The sequence below is a fragment of the Pteropus alecto genome, unplaced genomic scaffold (genome assembly GCF_000325575.1).
Source record: "Pteropus alecto unplaced genomic scaffold, ASM32557v1 scaffold22, whole genome shotgun sequence".
NCBI classification, from domain to species: Eukaryota; Metazoa; Chordata; class Mammalia; order Chiroptera; family Pteropodidae; genus Pteropus; species Pteropus alecto.
The window spans coordinates 21,182,128-21,200,734 of NW_006434839.1; the positions used below are offsets into that span (position 1 = coordinate 21,182,128).

At 31.6% G+C, this 18,607-nt stretch overlaps 1 protein-coding gene across 17 annotated transcripts in view; it reads right to left on the bottom strand.

The window, feature by feature from the left end:
* FOXP2 (forkhead box P2) overlaps positions 1-18,607 on the bottom strand; it is a 244,700-nt gene that overhangs the window by 140,636 nt on the left and 85,457 nt on the right. For 16 of the 17 annotated variants that reach the window (XM_006910607.1, XM_006910608.1, XM_006910599.1 and 13 more), the window contains one exon: positions 7,924-8,013. In XM_006910607.1, coding sequence (XP_006910669.1) covers positions 7,924-8,013 — 90 coding nt within the window. Of the gene's footprint in view, positions 1-4,264; positions 4,323-7,923; positions 8,014-18,607 lie in introns of all 17 variants that reach the window. The other variant, XM_006910611.1, reaches the window with a different exon arrangement.

The window sequence follows — 18,607 nt, forward strand, 5'->3', positions numbered from 1 at the left end:
TTAGGAAAAATGCACAAGATTATGTGATAATAGAAAAAAAATAGAAAAATAAAGGAAGAACAAAAATAGTAGAAAAGGTGAAAGTAGCAGAGAAATTTTAAGAAAATCAAATAAAAATGTAGAATGCAGGATGATAACACAATGAATCGTAAATGTAAGTAAATTTCAAAATAATTTTACTTTTTGTCTTTAATTATATACTGACATTGTTCTTCACCTTGTTATTCAATTTAACTTGTACAACACCTCCAAACATCTTAAGATAAAATTCACAGCCTAAGTCTTAAATCCTATAGAGAGCTCCCTTAACAATATTAATGTTCTTTCTTTCTTCTTCTCATTTTAGTTAAGGTAGAGAAGTCAAGGGAATATATACTTAAAATCCTAATGGATTACAGAAAGAAGTGAGTGCTTGGATAATTAAGAAAAGAGAAAATTTGACCTCCTAGAAATCAGTCTTCTTTCAGATTTAATTTATGGGAACTCAGCATTATATATGCAATATAAATTTACTTATCCAATTGGAGATACAGCAATCTGAGAAGCAAAAGTACACTTATTAATTCTCCTTTTTCTATCTAACATTCATGTTAAAGTAAGATTTTTTTCCATTTATTATTGATCACTTTAGTATTTCAGATCTTAAGAGTTACTGGCAAATGATAAAGAGGGGGATTAAAAATCATCAATGTTGTAATTCAACATTACATGCATGAAAATGCTCATTCTCATGGACATTGCTTGAGAATTGAGAATTTCCATATTTTAAATATTCTCCCTTTTCTTGACCTTCCCCAATAAAGTAAATGCCAATTTGATTCTTCTTTTCCCCTCTTTTCTTTCTCCTACTTCTTTTTCTTTTTGCCCTAAAAAATGTGGATGTTACTGAGCTCCTCTTTGTAAATTATCTTTTTCTCAGAAATGTCCTCTCCCATGAATTCACCTACACTCTGGATTATTTCACAAATATTTGTCTTTAGCTCTGACTTCTCTGTCAAGCTCTTTCTGATTTTTCTTAAAGTTTGCTATTTCAACTTATGTTTCTTGCCATCACCTCCAACTTGATATATATAAAGCTCAATTTGTCATATGTCTAAATAAATAATTTTTAAAAGATTATCTTTGTTCCAGATTTCTCACAACTCCCACCAAAACGTCCTCTAAATGCACCATTGTTAAGTAGATCTTCATAAAACTCTGCTTTGATCAAATCGCTTCCTTATCTGGACACTTTAATAGCCCCGGCTACCTAAACCATAAAGTACAAACTAATTAGTGTGGCATTCGCTGCAAGCTCTATACAGTTTGTATTTCTACCCCTCTAACCCACTCATTCCTTTAGTATGACATCTCTATGATGGTCAAAACAAAGTACTTAATGTGGCCTAACTAGACCGTACAACTTTCCACCTCTACATCTTTGATGACACTTTTTGAAAGATTCTCTACTAAAAATGTCCTTTACTCTCTATTAAATTCCCTTTCTTTAAGCCCAACAAAGATGCCACCTCTCCATAAAGGCTTCTTTGATCACTTGGGCCCAAATTAATAATTTTCTTTCAAAAATTCTTATAGCACTTTCAGCCTTTCCCATTCCTGTAGCACATCCACTGTGGCATGATATTTGTGGGCAAGGCTTACTATCTCATCAACTAAATCATAAATATTACAAATGATATTACAAATATACTCAATTTACAAATGATACTCAATTTACACTGAATGAATGAAAGATTTTGTTGCCCTCAAACCTCCTCTCACTCTCCTCTCAGCACAATCTCCTTCTCATTCATTGTTTCAGCAAGTATTTATTGAGCTCTGTTATCCACCAGGAATTGAGTTAGGCATTAAAGATGAGTAGGATATCTATGGTCCCTGCCTTCATAGAGCTCACAGTCCAGTAGGAAAAACAAACATTAAAATATAAGTTTATCTGTGGTGAGTGTGAAGTATGCATGCTGTGAGGGCCTGTAGATTGGGGAGATACTCAAGTAGTACCTAAAACACTCACTGTTGCCTTGTTATAAATTAGGTACTCTTCATATCATAGTGAATAGCAAAAAGTGAAAATTATGCCCAAATAAAAGTACCATATTATAGAATATTTATCATAACCTTGGACTAAATATCAATTTCCACAAGTTAATCATAATAGAAATTATTTATTAACTCATTATAAGTGCAAGGATTTATGGTAGTTACTTTATATAGTATGCTTTTCAGTCTTCACAACAATCTTGCAAGGTATCTTTATTCCCATTGTAAAGATGAGAAAACAGGCTCCCAGAGATGAAGTTACACTACCCAAACTCCTACTAATAAAGAGCAAAGGCAGCCTTCAGACCTAAAACATATGTTCTTTCTCCTATATGTCATGAGTAGATCATATGCAAGTTTTCCACACAAGTACACTTAGCAATGATGAACTGGATGTCCTAGATCCTCCTCCACTAGGTGTCAGCTGGCCAAGGGTGGCAACATCATAATATTTTTAAAAAGATTTTATTTTATAACATTTTTGTAAAACTGCCTATTTCATGCTGCCTTTTAAGAAATGTTCTTTACTACTGTCTATGTCCATGAGTCACTGTTTGTTTGTCCTGCTCATTTGTTGCTTTTAGATTTATATCCCACATATAAGTGATATCATGTGATTTTCAACTCTTTCTGTCTGGCTTATTTCACTTAGCATGACTATCTCGAGGTCCATCCACATTGTCACAAATGGCAGTAATTCATCTCTTCTTATGGCTGAGTAATATTCTGACAATAGACTAGGGTTACCAGAAAGTAGGGGGACAGGGGGAGCAGGGAGGTAGACAGGGTAAAGGGGATCAAATATGTGGTGACAGAAAGAAATCTAACTATGAGAGGTGAACACACAGTGTAAATATATATATGGCTCACTGTTAAAGTATACAGCTGAAACTTATTGGATTTTGCTAATAAATGTCAGCATAAATAATAAATTAATTAATTTAAAAAAATAAAGAAAGAAATGTTCTTTACTATAATGGGAAAACCAGGACTACACAAGGCATGATTTCTCCTTGTTAATAGTTTTTGAATTAACCTCTCTTTAAGTTTATGATATAAAACCTGTATTAGACTTACTACTTATTTTTTTGATATACAGAAAATATAAATGGCAAAAAACACCTTTTAAAAATTCTGTTTTCTACATCAGTTTTGCTACATAGGTTCCTCTACTCAAACCCATATCAAAAATTTATTGATTATTTTGCTTTCAGTATTTGAAACAAAATGTGTTTTAGCTTCAAATTCTCCTATTCTAGAAATCAGAAATTAATGTTGAAATGGTAATATTCAAATTCATTCTTTACCACTGCAAAAATGGATTTTATAATTCCCTAAACATATTTATTAATGTCCAATTTTATATGCCACAGAGGTAGTATTTCCCCCAAATAAATATTTCATTATTTAACATTTTATTCTTTATTCTGTTTTTATTCCCCTAGAATGTAAAATTTTAGAAATGCTGATTTGCTTATTTAAGAATTTCTTGTCTGCTCATGCTAATTTTAACATTTTGGAGTGAAGAAGTAGAGGAAGGTAGACATTTGTTAAACTGTTTTATATCACAACATATTTTTATGTAAATTATTAAAGTAAATACATGGGTAAAATAATTCTTTGTGTAGCTTAGAGTTTTCCTAAAAACAATTTATAAAATGATTTCAAGGCATTAACCAAAACAAAGCTTCCTTAGATGTTATACAAAATGATACTGGCACATGGTTTCCATATATATGAGATTTAATACTTTGATTCTAAAACATTATTTTTGCCTATGTATGCTATTAAAGTGCTTTTTAAGTGAAAACAAACAAATAAACAAACATAATCCTTAACTCATAAGTTAATATCCAACAAAGTCAGCGTTTTCTGAAAAATTAAGATGCCTATCACTCAGCTAAAAAAATGAAATAAATCTTTAACCACAGAATACTGTATTTTGTCCAACAGTTAGCTCAATGTCTTTATTTATAGATGTTGAGTGACTTTCTCAAACTTACATAACTAGCCTGTGGCAGAGTCAGAATAAGACCTCTGAGTTTAATTTACTTTTGCTTTTTACTATTCCATTCTTGAACTATCTGACATGGAATTATAAAAAAAAATAATTTCAATTACCTATTGGAAAAGATAACCTTATATCAGATATTAACCTACAATGAAGGAAGTGATTACAATGTTATAAACTAATATTCATCTAAGATAGCAAAGCAATGGCATTTACCTTAAATTTACGTCTCTGCTCTGCACAGCTGTTGAAGAACCACAAGTCTGTCTCATGGCTGTAAATGTAACAAGAACAATAATGCGACCAATTTCATGCCTAAACTAAATTAAGTAGCTTTGTTATAGGATAGAAAATTGATAATGTATTTTATAAAAATAGTTTTTAAATTACAGATTATGGAAGTGTGCACATGTGCATATTCAACTGTGTGTAGTGTATGTACGTGTGTGTGAATTTACTCTTTTAATCTGGAAATCAGTTTCATTAAATTGAAAGCGTTATGTATTCTCTTTGGCTAATTTTCCTCATCATGAACCACTAGAAAGTGCTAGGAGTAGAAATGGATAAATAAAACAAATGAAAATGAGAAGTCATCTTCAGCTGTTATTATTTGGGTATGTTTTTTAGAGATCCACAGTAAGCATGTAAAACAGAAACATCTATCTGGTAATGCTTAGTTTAATATCAGCTCCCATTTGCATCATAATCTTTACATATGATTTATCAATATGTCATTAATCAATGTACCTATTGACTGGCCCTATTAAACACCTATTTAATTGGTGTTTCATGTAATGAACAGAATATCTAAACATGTTTCAAATACATGTATTCAGATATCTATACATGAAAGTGAAATCACTACTACAATCGGTATCCAAGCTCTTCAGGTGTGATTTTCTTCTTTCCATTTTGCATTAGATAGGCTAATATCTATGTTATCTGTAGCACAAAAATCTGAAAAAAATGTAAATGAAAGAGTAATAGATAAATACTAGTCTGCTAGAAATAGACTTTCTACTGTGTCACACTTCAAATCTGGCCTCTACTTTTTAACATTTAAAAGAAATTCAGTTGAGTACAATAAGCAACCAAATATTGTTCTTGTGACTTGAGCCATCAAAACATTTTTCTAAAATCTGTAATTATTTCAAATTTATAAAATAGTTCACCTTTAAAACTACATTTTACAATGAAAAACACATAATATCTCTTTTGGTCCTCTAACAATATGTTATGCCTGATAAAGTACCATGATCTATTATTAACACCAAATACCTTGCTTGCAAGTGCAGATTTTGAAATATTTTCAATTATCTTTTTTTAATTCTAAAAGATAACCTACACTAACTCAATTATTAAAGTAGGTTAAACTCTTAGTTAAGTAAAAAGGACTGTGAGAGAATCGTAAAAGTTTTAAAGTGTTAATTTAATATTAAATAGTTAAAATTTTTAACAAAAATATTGTACCCTTTTCTTTAATGTAAGTGGCAAATAGTGTAACCCCATTTAAATTGTATTTGCAGATGCAAAAATAAGCATTAACTAATATCCTCCTTTGACACAATATGTAAGCTAGTATAAAATGCTACTAGGTTTTTATTAGATTTTTAATACAACCCCAGCATGTTTCCTGTTGCTAAGCTTACCAAGTACTATGAAATACTTAAAAAGTATAATCACATTCTATTAACTGCAATGTATATTTTGGTGAACAAATAAGTCTTCATTCATTATTTTTAAATTCTCATTCATAGAAACCAACTTTTCATTCCTGTGACATTTTGGCATAAGATCCCATTAAAATTACAAAATAATAATAAAATGCTAGAGTTTTATAATCTGTACAACAGAGATGTATTCATGTTAATATGAATAAAAAACACTAAAGATAAGTGACACAATGAAACTCTCTGTAGTAACGGTTAGCATCTGAAATTGTTAAAAGGTATTTATAAACTTTTAAACACTCTTTTATAATAAAATAATGAAAATGAGGACTTAAGCTCAAAATTTTATTTATACAATATTTGGCACATGATTAATGATTTCTTATTTTAGAATCATTACTATTCCCACATTATTGTGTATGAGCGTGCATGTGTTTTCCAAAAAAAAAAAAAATGCATATTTTGGTTAAACATATTTTGGTTCAAAGTATCAGATTTTGCCTTCCAATACAACAAAAAGAAAAAGTAGAAAAACTAAAGCCCAGTCATTCTTTCCAGAGATACCCTGGTAACCATCAATATAGAAACTTTTACTGGACTTAGCTTTGGAGAGGAAGAAACAACTACTTTGTCTATCTTGACAAGAGACACAATAAAATAAGACAATATAGAGTGTTTCTCAGATGTTTAAAAAATAAGTAAATAAACCGTTTCCTACCTTTGGCTTATGCTTCCAGCATCTAACCCTCTTTGCTACATCAATAAGAAAGCAAAATTCCCAGTCTGAAGCCATAGTGAGGATAAACATTTCATTTGCTATCTTCTGTGACTTCTATGTAAATTTTTCTCTGTCATGTAAATGTATGGAGAGGCTCTCATGGAATCAGATAACTCTATGGAAATACTTTAATCTCTGTTATTACTTGGGGAAAGACGTGATGGTGAGAAAAATGTCTCACTACAGAATTACTGATTAGTTAAAACAACGAAAAAAGTGAAATTTAAAAGAAAAAAAATTTAATCTTAAACTCAGGCTAATTCAATATAACCCACTTGCAATCATGACAGATACCTATACTTTACTCTATTGAAATATATTCCTTATTCCCAAGTCCCCCTTTATCCCACACACTCCCCCAAAATGTTTTTTCCCCCAAGAAAATATATTCTCATCTCAAATATGTCTAGGGACCATAAATTTAATCCAGTTTTTAGGTAATAAGTAGTTTCTGGATTGTGTAGATCAGAAGCCTATAACTCTGTCATACAAACTAAGCTTCAGAAGGCCATCATCTAAGACTTAGTTACTAACACCTGGGAGTACATCTGAAAATGAAGACAGCTAGGCCATAAAAAACATTTCAAGATAGTTTTGTTAAATTAAAGCAATAAGAAAGATGTTTACTTTTTTAAAACTAATCTTTCTTTATTAGACATATATACAACACATCATTCTTTTGAAAAAAGCTTCGCTTATCCTTCAACAGAACTGATAAATATTTTGAAAGACGTTTTGTGCAACTTCAAATACTTCCCAAATATTTTTAAAATATGCCCTAAAAATGTTTCTTCTCTGGATACAATATCTTTTATATTTCTGTTAAGATTATATAAAACAATGGTTATATTATATAAGAAAAAGCTACTTAAAAAGACATAAACACTGTCAGTTTCACAGGACAAACATCAAGTGAGTAAGGACAACAAACTTCAGAATATGCTTTTACAACTCTAACCACAGCAATAACTCCTTGGCAAACTCATTTTTTTCTGGCAACCTTGGAGGTTTCCTGCATTTGTCACTTGGATACAACTGAAGAAAGGTTGTCTAAGACTGCTTTGCTTCCTTCTATACCATTTTACTATGACTTCCCTTTTAAGGAAGACATTTCACATTTTAACTTATTTGTGAATAAAATTCCATTAAAATCCCAGAAGGAAGTTTTATATAAAACTTTTTATGTCTATGTATACCAAATGTAGTTCCCACATAATTTTTTCAATAAGTGACCCTGTAAACTTTTGAAATCTATGCTAATAGAAAATTATTTTCTTTTAAGAAGATAGAGTTCTCTTTTAGAATTAAAATTACCTATATATTCAAGTATAATAATTTTCTGTATGTATACAACTGGGTTTGCATTTCTGTTATCCTTATGAACATCTTTGAAAATAAGACCCCAAGGGCAGGAGTACTTTACTAACCTGAAGTGGTCTCTGTTTATCACTGCTCTTGGGAGATTTCAATCCACTTGTTTGCTGCTGTAAGAGAAGTTGTCTTGCTGCTTGGAGAGCCTAGAAGTAAAAAGGAAGCTATATCTAAATATTTTGTAGAAAGGTAAATCGATTATCATTATTCCTTGGTTAATAGTAATAGGCTTCAATATATAAGAACCCCAGCCCCACCCTCCATTCTAGAGAGACTCATTAAATCTTTTTTCTTCTAATGTGAAAAAAAAATTACATAACATACATATTCAACTTTGCTTAAAATCATGGAGATGGATATTATCCTGTAGGAAATAAAGTTAATTTGTTTAAAGTGCTTAAAGAGGAAAAAATCATAAACTGCATCAATAACCTCATTTCCACAAGGAACTTGTCTTTGAGTGTTCAACTAAACTGCCCACTCCCCTTTAAATTATCATTCAATTTGCATTTTCATATTACAATTTTGAAGCAAAAGCAGTAGACTTCAAGTGTTACCGGAAGCTGTAATTAAATTTGACAAATCAACATCAGATTATCTTGAAAGTGAATTAATAAGGATTTTCACTAAAGATTTAAAACACTTTTTTGTACTTACAATTCAGGAGGAAATCTCTCCTTTCACAAAATAAAGTGCAGTTTTAATGCCAAATAAAATTGAGTGGTTTTCATTTGCATTCTTAGCAAAATCAGAGAACAAAGAAATTACCACTCAACCAATCAGGTTTGTTTCTATGTGTGACAGAATACCAATCAAAATAGAAGATGTTTTCATTTATTTTCATGTTTTCTTTTCCACTCAGGAAAATAAAACTTAACATAAGAAATTAATGTAAGCATTTCATTTACTGGAAGAGGGGCAGTTTGGCAATTTTGCTGCATAAAGTCATATAAAAATTAGTGCCATAATAATAATAATAATAAAAAAACCACACATATTGAGACGTTTTAAAGGTAGCAACATAAACTAATTTTAAAAAACTTTTTAAGAGCTTCTACTTTATAAACTTACTTTTTCTCTCAACAACCAAGTTCAATGAACACTAATGAGGAAATTTTTCAACAAATACAACTAAAATAAATCATTGTCTTATGTTGTTATTCACTATTTTAGAATACATGGTACATTTTTCTTGATGGGAAACTACCTTAGATCAATAGCCTTCTATAATAATTAAGATTCCGAGCTGAAAAAAAAGTACAATTTTGATTAGAATCAATGATCTGGTTTTTAAGAGAGTTTCTAGTATCCATGACAACAGTTGCTTTGACAAGATGTGCATATGGCATTACACTGCCAGCTGGTGTGAACAATGTTTGAACTACTGCATTGAGATGCTGAGCAAACAGAAAAAGTTGCCATGTCTTAACCCTCAGGGAAGGCAGTCATCCCCTGATCAATTATGAAAAGACAGATAGAGGGCTGCTACAGTCTGGCTCCAAGCAAGTTTCCTGAGAAGGCAGGCAGGCATAGAAACCAAAGCAAACAAACTGAATGCACTAGCACCATCTCCTAACACTGATTTGTCTTCCCATAGCAGGATCTGGCACAGTTTGTAAAGCATGCTTTTTACACTTGGAAATACACTCACAACAATCTTCCTCTTGTTTTTTAAATTTTTCAAGTAATTACAAGTCAAACTAAACGTTTCTAAGGATGGCATATTCCAGTGAACTCAGGCAAGTTTATTATAAAGTTCAGGTCCAATAAAAGACCAAATAAAATATTAATCCCATAAATACTTTATTATCACAAAACTGTTTGAAAATTTCACATTATAGTCTAAATGATATAGCTTTCTTTTTAAAATAACAACACAAAATAACTACAAATGATATTTTTCAAATGGAATTTACTATAGTGTGACTAGGTTGTGTCTATGTGAAACTCTCAAAAAAAATTAGTCAATTATTTTACCCTTTGGTGCCAAAATCCAGTTTGTCTAATATTTTTCATGTAATTGTTTTTCACCTTCGAGTTCATTAGTTTATTTTGTATATATCAGCTTTATTTAGTTTATATTTAATTCTATAGTCATTTGCTATTCTTAAAGGATTCTAATGAATATAGTTCAGAATCCTGAAGTCATAAAATCAACCAATAAGACGCCCTCATTTTAGCAAATGAGTAACCACGTGGTTTTTTCAAGGTCTTCTGGTTTCCACGACAGATATTCCAGTGTGCCACCCTGTCTCTGATCCATCAAAGGACCTGTTAGATGGTAATAAGTAAAACTCTAGTAAAGAAGAACACATGGTACCATAATGAATTATTTTTTGCCTAAATGGGGGCATATTCATTTAACAGAACTTATGGAAAAAAACTACAATATAGTCTTTTTTGTTTTGAATTTGTAAGTGTTTGGATAGAACAACTATTACAGAATATATATCATTTTTTATGGCTAAGTGTTCCCACCATCCCTGACTTGATATCACATAGCTTACCAATACTTGATGGAGCTCTACACTCTTGTAACACTCTGATCATTAAACCAGTTATTACTAATAAATTGAAGAATTCCAAAGCTGGAAAAAACACCTTAGACATTGTTTAGCCTAGTTTTCCTATTTTGTAGATAAGTAATTAAAGAACCAATGCTACGATAACTTGATTAAAGTCACAAAGCAGTAGCACGGTCCAGTCAAAGGCACAGGCTCTTATCTCTCAAGCCTAGGACCCTATCCATTTCACCACCCTGTATTACCTTTGTTCAACTCAAACCAAATAAGCAACTCAATGGAATATGTAACACCCAATGGCTACAGAAAGACACTAGAAAACTTGATAATTAGATCTGCAGTTCATGAAAATGAAAATGTCACTAGACAAAAGCATACATGTTTTTAAAGGACCAATAATAATAATACCACAAGATAGTTGACAAAAACATGCTTCTATCTCTAAAGTACTGTGATTTTCATATGCATTTACAGTTTTTTTTTAAATAGTCAAGGATCATCTTTAAATACAAATGCTTATGAAAAAGAACTCCTTGCCTACATTCTTTTCAGAGATTGCTACAGTAAACATGAGAGGTGCAAGAACAAGAAAACAATCCCAAGAGATCAGAAATTATTAAAAACTCCTAAGCAGAAATTTTTGGCAGTTTGCGTTCTAATTGCAGTCATCACATGACATTTTTATTTCCATTATTCTAGATAACATTTTAGGACAGAATTTCAATAAAAAATTGTTCAGAGACATTTAGTTCATCTTTGCAACTTATTATTGTAGCTACTCAAAAGATGAAAGATTATCAGCTAAATTACTTGCATCGATGTAAGGTGTTGGGTGTCAAATTAAAATAAAATATTAATTTGAAAATCACTTGTCCACCTAAATTAGTAAATAAAAAAGTTAAATGCCAGGGCCTTTCATAAAGTTCTATGAGTCATTTAAGTATTTATATGATCATCTCTGCAAAAAAAAATTAATTTACAAAAATGATAAAAGATGTTTACAAAATTTAGTAATATCTGAGTCTGATTAAAATGAACAAGAAAGAGGTTTCTAAGGCAGCCAAACCTATCTAGTTTCCGAAAACACATTTGTTTTGAATTAAAGATGCACTTTAGTTAATGAAATTATCTAATTTTAGTAAATCTAAAGAAAATTAAAATAGGATATTTTAAAAACTGAAATCAGGTTAAATATTTTGAAAAGATAAATAAAATCTGAATAGTAGATTAAACATATATGTTTTGTTAGGCTGCAAAGGTGTAGAAATGCACACATTTTCCAGAATTCAGTGCATTTTGCTCTAAAATATTTGTTAAAAACATTCCTAATAGTGACTGTATAATTTCAAATAAACCAAAATTTTGTAAGAAAAGCAAAATTCAAGCATATTACCTTTCTACAGTAGTAATAACTTCAGGCTATTTATGATCCTCATAGAAAAAGAGTTACTTATTAGAATTACTAATGAGAATTAAGAGTGAAAACTCTTTTAACTTATCAGATATAAACTTTATTTCTTTTTAAAGAACACCAAAAACTTTCACCAGAAGTAAAATTGTTTAAGAATAGCTTAGAAGTACCCAGTGAAATTAAAAATGTTGAGTACCCTAAGGTTTATAAATAAATTCTTTTTTTAAAAAGTAAATATATGTATATTTTGGGAAAAAACAGACATCACTCATATCTCTTCCCATAAAAAGAGGAATACTTAACCTATCAGCCTGTTGCATTTGAGACATTAAAATGAAAAATGACATCTACACCCATTAATATCTTCAATGTATAAACAGCACAGCATGACACATTCTTGAGAGCTGAAGGCTACAAAACCTCTCAGAAACATAAATAACAAAGCACTCAGAAGCATATTTGATGTTGATATTCATCTCTGAGAAAAACACTGCTGCCTAGGCTTCTTATGAAAATAGATGCAGCCCAAATGGATCTCCTGTAATTGGTTTCAGATAGCGAGGTCAGAAGAAATATGATACAAGAAACGATTATGTGGAACAGGCGAAACAAGAATGTTTACACAGGCACTCCCTAGTTATACTGACAAGGGGTGTACACTTTGCAGATAACTAGAACTAAAAAAAAAAAAAAAAAAAAAAAAAAAAAATGCCAGCAGGACATCCAGAATTTTGTTCTTCATACTTACATATTTTAACCTTTAACATATGACGCCTTTAACACGCTACTTTGAATACTGAAAATGTTTTGAACAGAATTCCATTTTCTAATTATTTTCACAAGTGTGACTGTTAAAAAGTATATTCAGATCCTTCCACAAAGGATATAAATTCCCATTCTGTTTGGCCTTTCCTCACATTATGTTCCTACTAAGGAGAATATACTGATAAATGTAATCTAAAGTCTCATAACACTATTTAATAGAGAAAAATTAATCATCTAATTGCCATAACCTATTTTCTAAGAGCAATCTATCAGAGTGAAATTATGCATCTGTAGCTACTGACCTTTCATTTTATCATGGTTGATACATAATTAGACTAAGTTTGTTGGGGGAAAAAAAAGCTAATTACTAGAAAATATTTTTGAAAATAATTATTTTTTGTTTTACAGTATATTTTACATAAAGTTAAAGAATACATGTGTGGCTATATTGTGCTAAACTGTGGACCTCTATGGAGGCCAAACTGAGAAACTAAGATCATTTATTTTATAGTACTACAATAAGAATGAGAAATTCATTGTAGAGTATCCTATTTACTAATCAAATATCAGGCTATTCTGGCTTAGCAGTCATAATGTAGATCCAAAGGAGAGACAATCAAGATATTGAATATGTGATGGAATGGATCCTCAAGTCATCCTCAGAAGTTCTAACAAAGTCCTCAAAGCTCAAGTCCAAACCTAGTACTTAATATATTCCAGTATGGCTCCAAAGTCCTAGATGAGCACAGAAACCCACAAAGTAAACTGGTGAGTTAATGGTAACTAAGGGCTAAGACAGGTTTTGTTTTCTTCAGGTATAGAATCATACACTCATTCCATTCTTGGTATCCATATCTCTATTCTCTTCATTATTCTGCTGTTAATGATAATGAATTGCTAATGGTACACTTATAAAAAACATTAATATAATCTATAGCAATACTAAACATAATTCTTGTTCATATATTAAGAAATTCTGTCCAACTTTAAAATTTCCAAGAAGAAAAGGTAAACATGAATTGGAAGTAATTTTACTAAAACTTACAGTTTTACATCTTATTTTTTTTTTTTTACAGTACATGTTCCAGGAACTACAATGGTTTATCTGCATTTTTTCCATTATCTCTCTTTCTGCTATAAAATATTTTATTATTTTTCCCAAACATACTTTGGATTTACATTTGTTTCTCACATATTTTAACAGTTTATTTTTCTTATTATTAGGCCAATATCTTCTATTTGGATATGGATTGAAGATTCATTACTATTATGTGTTATAATTTCAATAAGCATATCAGATATTAACTGAAAATACATGCTACTACATTAGAGTATAATATCAGAAAGTAAACTATTATTTGAATTCTGTATTCTGGATTCCTCCTGCAATTTAAAAGTAAGATTGCCAAAGAATTAGCATTTGGGAAATTATTTTAAAGAATAAATTACATCAAAAATTACTTGTCATTAAAATTTATGTTTTGCAAGTATGTTCCATATACCAAGGAAAGAACTAAGTATTACACATTTATACAGGTAGGGGTGATGATGTGACGATTTTTACCCTCAAAGAGCTTACTGTCCTTTAAGAAACATCCAGTTGAATGTCAAAAGGCCATAAAAAATATTTTTAAAACGTTCCAGGAGTTCCTAAGCAGAAGAAATTATTTTCAGTTGGGGAGCTCAGATAAACTTTTATAAGGAAATAATATTTGGGCTGAACTTATATGAGAAATAGTTCATCTTGTGGAGAAAGAAGAATGTGGCCATGTCAAACAGAAGTAATGTGGCCATGTCAAACAGAAGTAAAGATAACATCGGTTTGGAAACAGCGAAAAGAAAATAACATCTTGGATAGAGCATGTACTGAGTTTGAGAGCTAGTGAAACATCATGGGAAGGTTGGTTGGAGGTAATTAATGAATATAACTAAACGATAAGTGGCAAAGAGTCTAGATATAATTTAATGGGTAAGAACAGAAGTTTCTGAATCTGGAAATGATGGGATAAGCCTGGCCCAGGACAATATTGAGGTCATGTTGTGAAGGATAGATGAAAAGTGAATAGGGCGAGGAAAGACACGAGGTAGAAAGACCAATGAAAAGTATGTGCAGGTGGTCCAAATAAGAGATAAGAAGAACAGTAAGACTCACTGTAGTTGAAAACAGGAATCACAAGAGGAACTGTCAAAGTAGAACTGGTAGGACTTAGTAACTGTGTAGCAGTAAATCCAGGAAGAGGTAAATGATGACTTCAAAATTTTAAGTCAAGGATAACTGAAAGAAAAGCTATGCCACTTTGGAAAGGGAGAAATCGGATTACAAAACACAGGTTTTGGAGAGATGATGTTGTTTACCTGCTGGCAGGATAACCAAGAAAAGTTTTCTTTAGTAGATACTAATAATGCCGAACTCTAGATTGAGAGGATTCCTGAAAGTAAGAGGTTAGATGGTAGTTAAGACAAAGGGAGAATAGAATATTAGATTGCTAATCAGGAGAATGAGGAGAAGGGAAGAGTCAAGTCCCCAAACTTGGGGAACACTTATATTTTGTTGAAAGGAGATGAGGAGATAGTGAAAAAGGAAAACAGTAAATGGGGAGGAGAGCATAGTAACAGAAGTCAAAAAGACCTCTAGAAAATGTTAAACATAGACTTACCATATGAGCCAGTAATTCCATCCCTAAGTATACACCTAAGAGAAATAAAAACACATGTCCACACAAGCAGTTGTTCATAACAGCTTTATTCATAACTGCCAAAAGGTAAAAATAACCCAAATGTCCATCAATTGAAATATGAATGAATAAACAAAATGTGGTCTACCATATAATGGAATGTTATTCAGCCATAAAAGGAAATGAAGCACTGACACATTCTACATAAATGAACTCTGAAATCGTTACACTAAGAAAAAGAAGTCAGTCATAAAGACCACATATTGTATAATTCATTTATATGAAATGCCCAAAATAGGCAAATCCATGGAGACAGAAAGTAAATTAATGGTAGACAGGGGCTGGGGGAAGGAAAGAATAAAGAGTGACTGCTAATGAGTTTGGGGTTTCTTTGAGGGTAGTGAAAATACTCTGAAATTAGATAGTGGTGACGGTTACACTAACCTTGTGAATATACTAAAAAAACACTGACTTGTATACTTTAAAAGGTTGAATTTTATGGTATGTAAATTACCTCGATAAAGCTGTTATTTATTTAAATAAAAAAGTGATGACAATTAAATCTCGATAAAGCTGGAAGTAAAAGAAAATAAGAAAAAATTGGGGAAAAAATGTGTAGAAAGATGAATGATGTTCTCAAACACCAAAACCTCAAATTGGCTAATGAAAGTTCTTGTTAATCTGAACATTTTCACGTGACCTATCAGATATCAGTCTCCACAGGGTACTGAATTAGAAGTTAGATTGCTTGAAAGCACTGGGGATAAATGGGGAAAACCTTTGCCATAAGTACAAACAATTCTTTCGATAAATTCTATGGAGATCAAAGTAAATGAGAGCTATAGTTTAACAGGTTTTATGTTTTTTCGTTTGTTTGTTTGTTTTAAGTAAAGAAAACGATAATGAGCTAATAAGAAATTGAAGCTGTAACAGACAAAAGAGAATTGTGAAAGTCACTAGAGGAGATGGAAAGGGGCTAAATCATGGAGCAGGAGCAGGTGATAGCTTTGTGGGAGAAGAAAGTATCCTCTGGGATAGGCTGAAGGGGATAGTAGGTAACTTTGCCCTGAAGGGGTAGGAAGAGAATTCACACTGATGATCTCAATGAACTCAGAGGTTAAAAAAGGTGCAATTATTTATTGAGAATGAAAGAAAGATTGGAATTTCTGGGGAAACGAAAGTGAGGAAGCTTTGCCATCATCATTCTGAGAAATATAGCTAGTAAAACAAAAACTGATATTTAAAATGTTAAGTATGAAATGTGCTTCCACAGACATTGATGACATAGAATATAAATGTCTTCTGGAATGTTGCCTCCAGAATTAAAGAACTGCCTACTTTTCCACTGCTCTAATTTGGTATCATCACTATTCAGTCACAGTCTTCGAACTTTTAACTGGGCCAAATGACCTGGCACCTCCAGTTATATCAAGTAATGACGATGAGTCACTTATATGGTTTGTTATCGTGCATTCTGAACACTGGTTACCTTTAGTTTTCAAAAGAAAGCCTCTATATCTATACCTATCTATCTATCTATCTATATCTATCTATATCACCTATATCTATCTATATCATCTATATCTATGATGCTGCTGCTACTATTGGCATACTAATGGGCCTAGCATACTGTAATTCCTGAAACTTTACCTCAGTGTAGATTTAGTTCTCTGCAATCTATTCAAGGAGAAAAATGTCCCATTAGACAGGAAGAATATCTTAACAGCTTCATGTTCTATCATACTTTGCAAAATTGTATTCTAACCTTTTTTGAGATTGAGTGAAAGGGTTTATAACTTTTTGAATGTGCCGGTGAGCTGCCTCTCTCTCCTCTCCCAGGTCTACATCACCACATCTGCATGAATATACACATACACAATGCACCCTACGCTATGGGAACACAGGCACTCAAGGATCTTTTAGTATTGCAAAAAAGATGAAAGTACATTCAGTATAACCACAATGCAATTCAGAAATATGCTGCATGTCATTAAAAGGAAGTACAAAAGGTTTCTATGGGAGTTAAGCAGAAACAAAAAGAAAGAAAAAGAGAATTAATGATTATTAAGTGCTCATTATATGCAAGATATAATTCTATATCCTGGGCACACTATTTCATTTCATCCTAAAAACACCCTCCTTTGTCATAGATGTGTGAACTGAAGCTCAGAGTATTTAGATTATATGTCCAAGCTGTTTCACATGTTTTGAAATGGCATAGAGATTTGAACAACCATCTGGCTGACTTTGAAGCTCGTGCCCTTTCCACAAGGGATAATTAAGAAGAGTGTATCATTGAAGAGACTTTTATACAGAAAAAGACTTAAGTAAAAAACTGCTTTAGGCATAAAAATAACAAAATAAATTCTGAGTCACTAATGACATTGCTAGTTATGCCAACTAAAACAGTATAAAGAATTCCAAGATCTTATTTAAATTGTTTTTATTTTTCCTTATTTTTCATGAGGAGAATTAGACACACAAGCTTATATACTAAAGGGAATTTACTATCCTTAAAAGACTGTTTCTTTTAAGTTATTCAGCACTTGATTCAAGATGTTGGTTACAGACAAGAAACCAATATTAAAGATGAAAAATTTTAATAATCATCTTATATCACAACCAAATACAAAACGATATCATTGGTTAACAAGCATTAAATAATATGTACTATGTTCTGATGGAGTTAGAAGTAGACTTGCCAGATAAAATAGAAGATAATCAGTTCAATTTGAATTTACTTGTATTTTTGCTTGCTAAATCTGGCAATCCTGGCTAAAAAAAAAAAAAAAAAATTATTTCAGAATGTTACAAGAAACCAGGATTTTTTTAGACTGAGTTTTTCATTTAAAGGTAAACACTATTCATCTCATCAGTGGAAATATTTTTTTCGTCCTAATAAGTAATGATATCATCTTACCTATATTTTACAAGCGAGTTAGGCTAGTGACCTGTGGGCTTAGGCTGCTTTCCTGTGAGAAAATGCTCACTTGGCTACAAATGCATGTCGAAGGCTGAGGTGGACCACTCCAAAGGAAAAGTGAGCACACAAGTTATTGAAAAAGCCAGAACAATAAAAGCAGAGGAAAGGTTACTTTTAGAGTTTACACTCTAGCTTCCTGAAATTGAGATGTAGATGAGAAAAATGCAAAACTTTAGTTCTCCATTCACCCTTCCCTCAGAAATGATGAGGCTCTGTAGCCAGGAACCCTGAGGCAAAGATTATGACCCTGTCTGGCACCAAGGGGAAGAAATGCTACAGCAGATCTAAAGGAAAGAGCCTTGAGGCAGAGTGCTTCTGCATAGGTAACCCAGAAGCTAACTGGCTAGTCCCAGAGGAGGAAAGAGATGGTGAGAGCAAAACCAT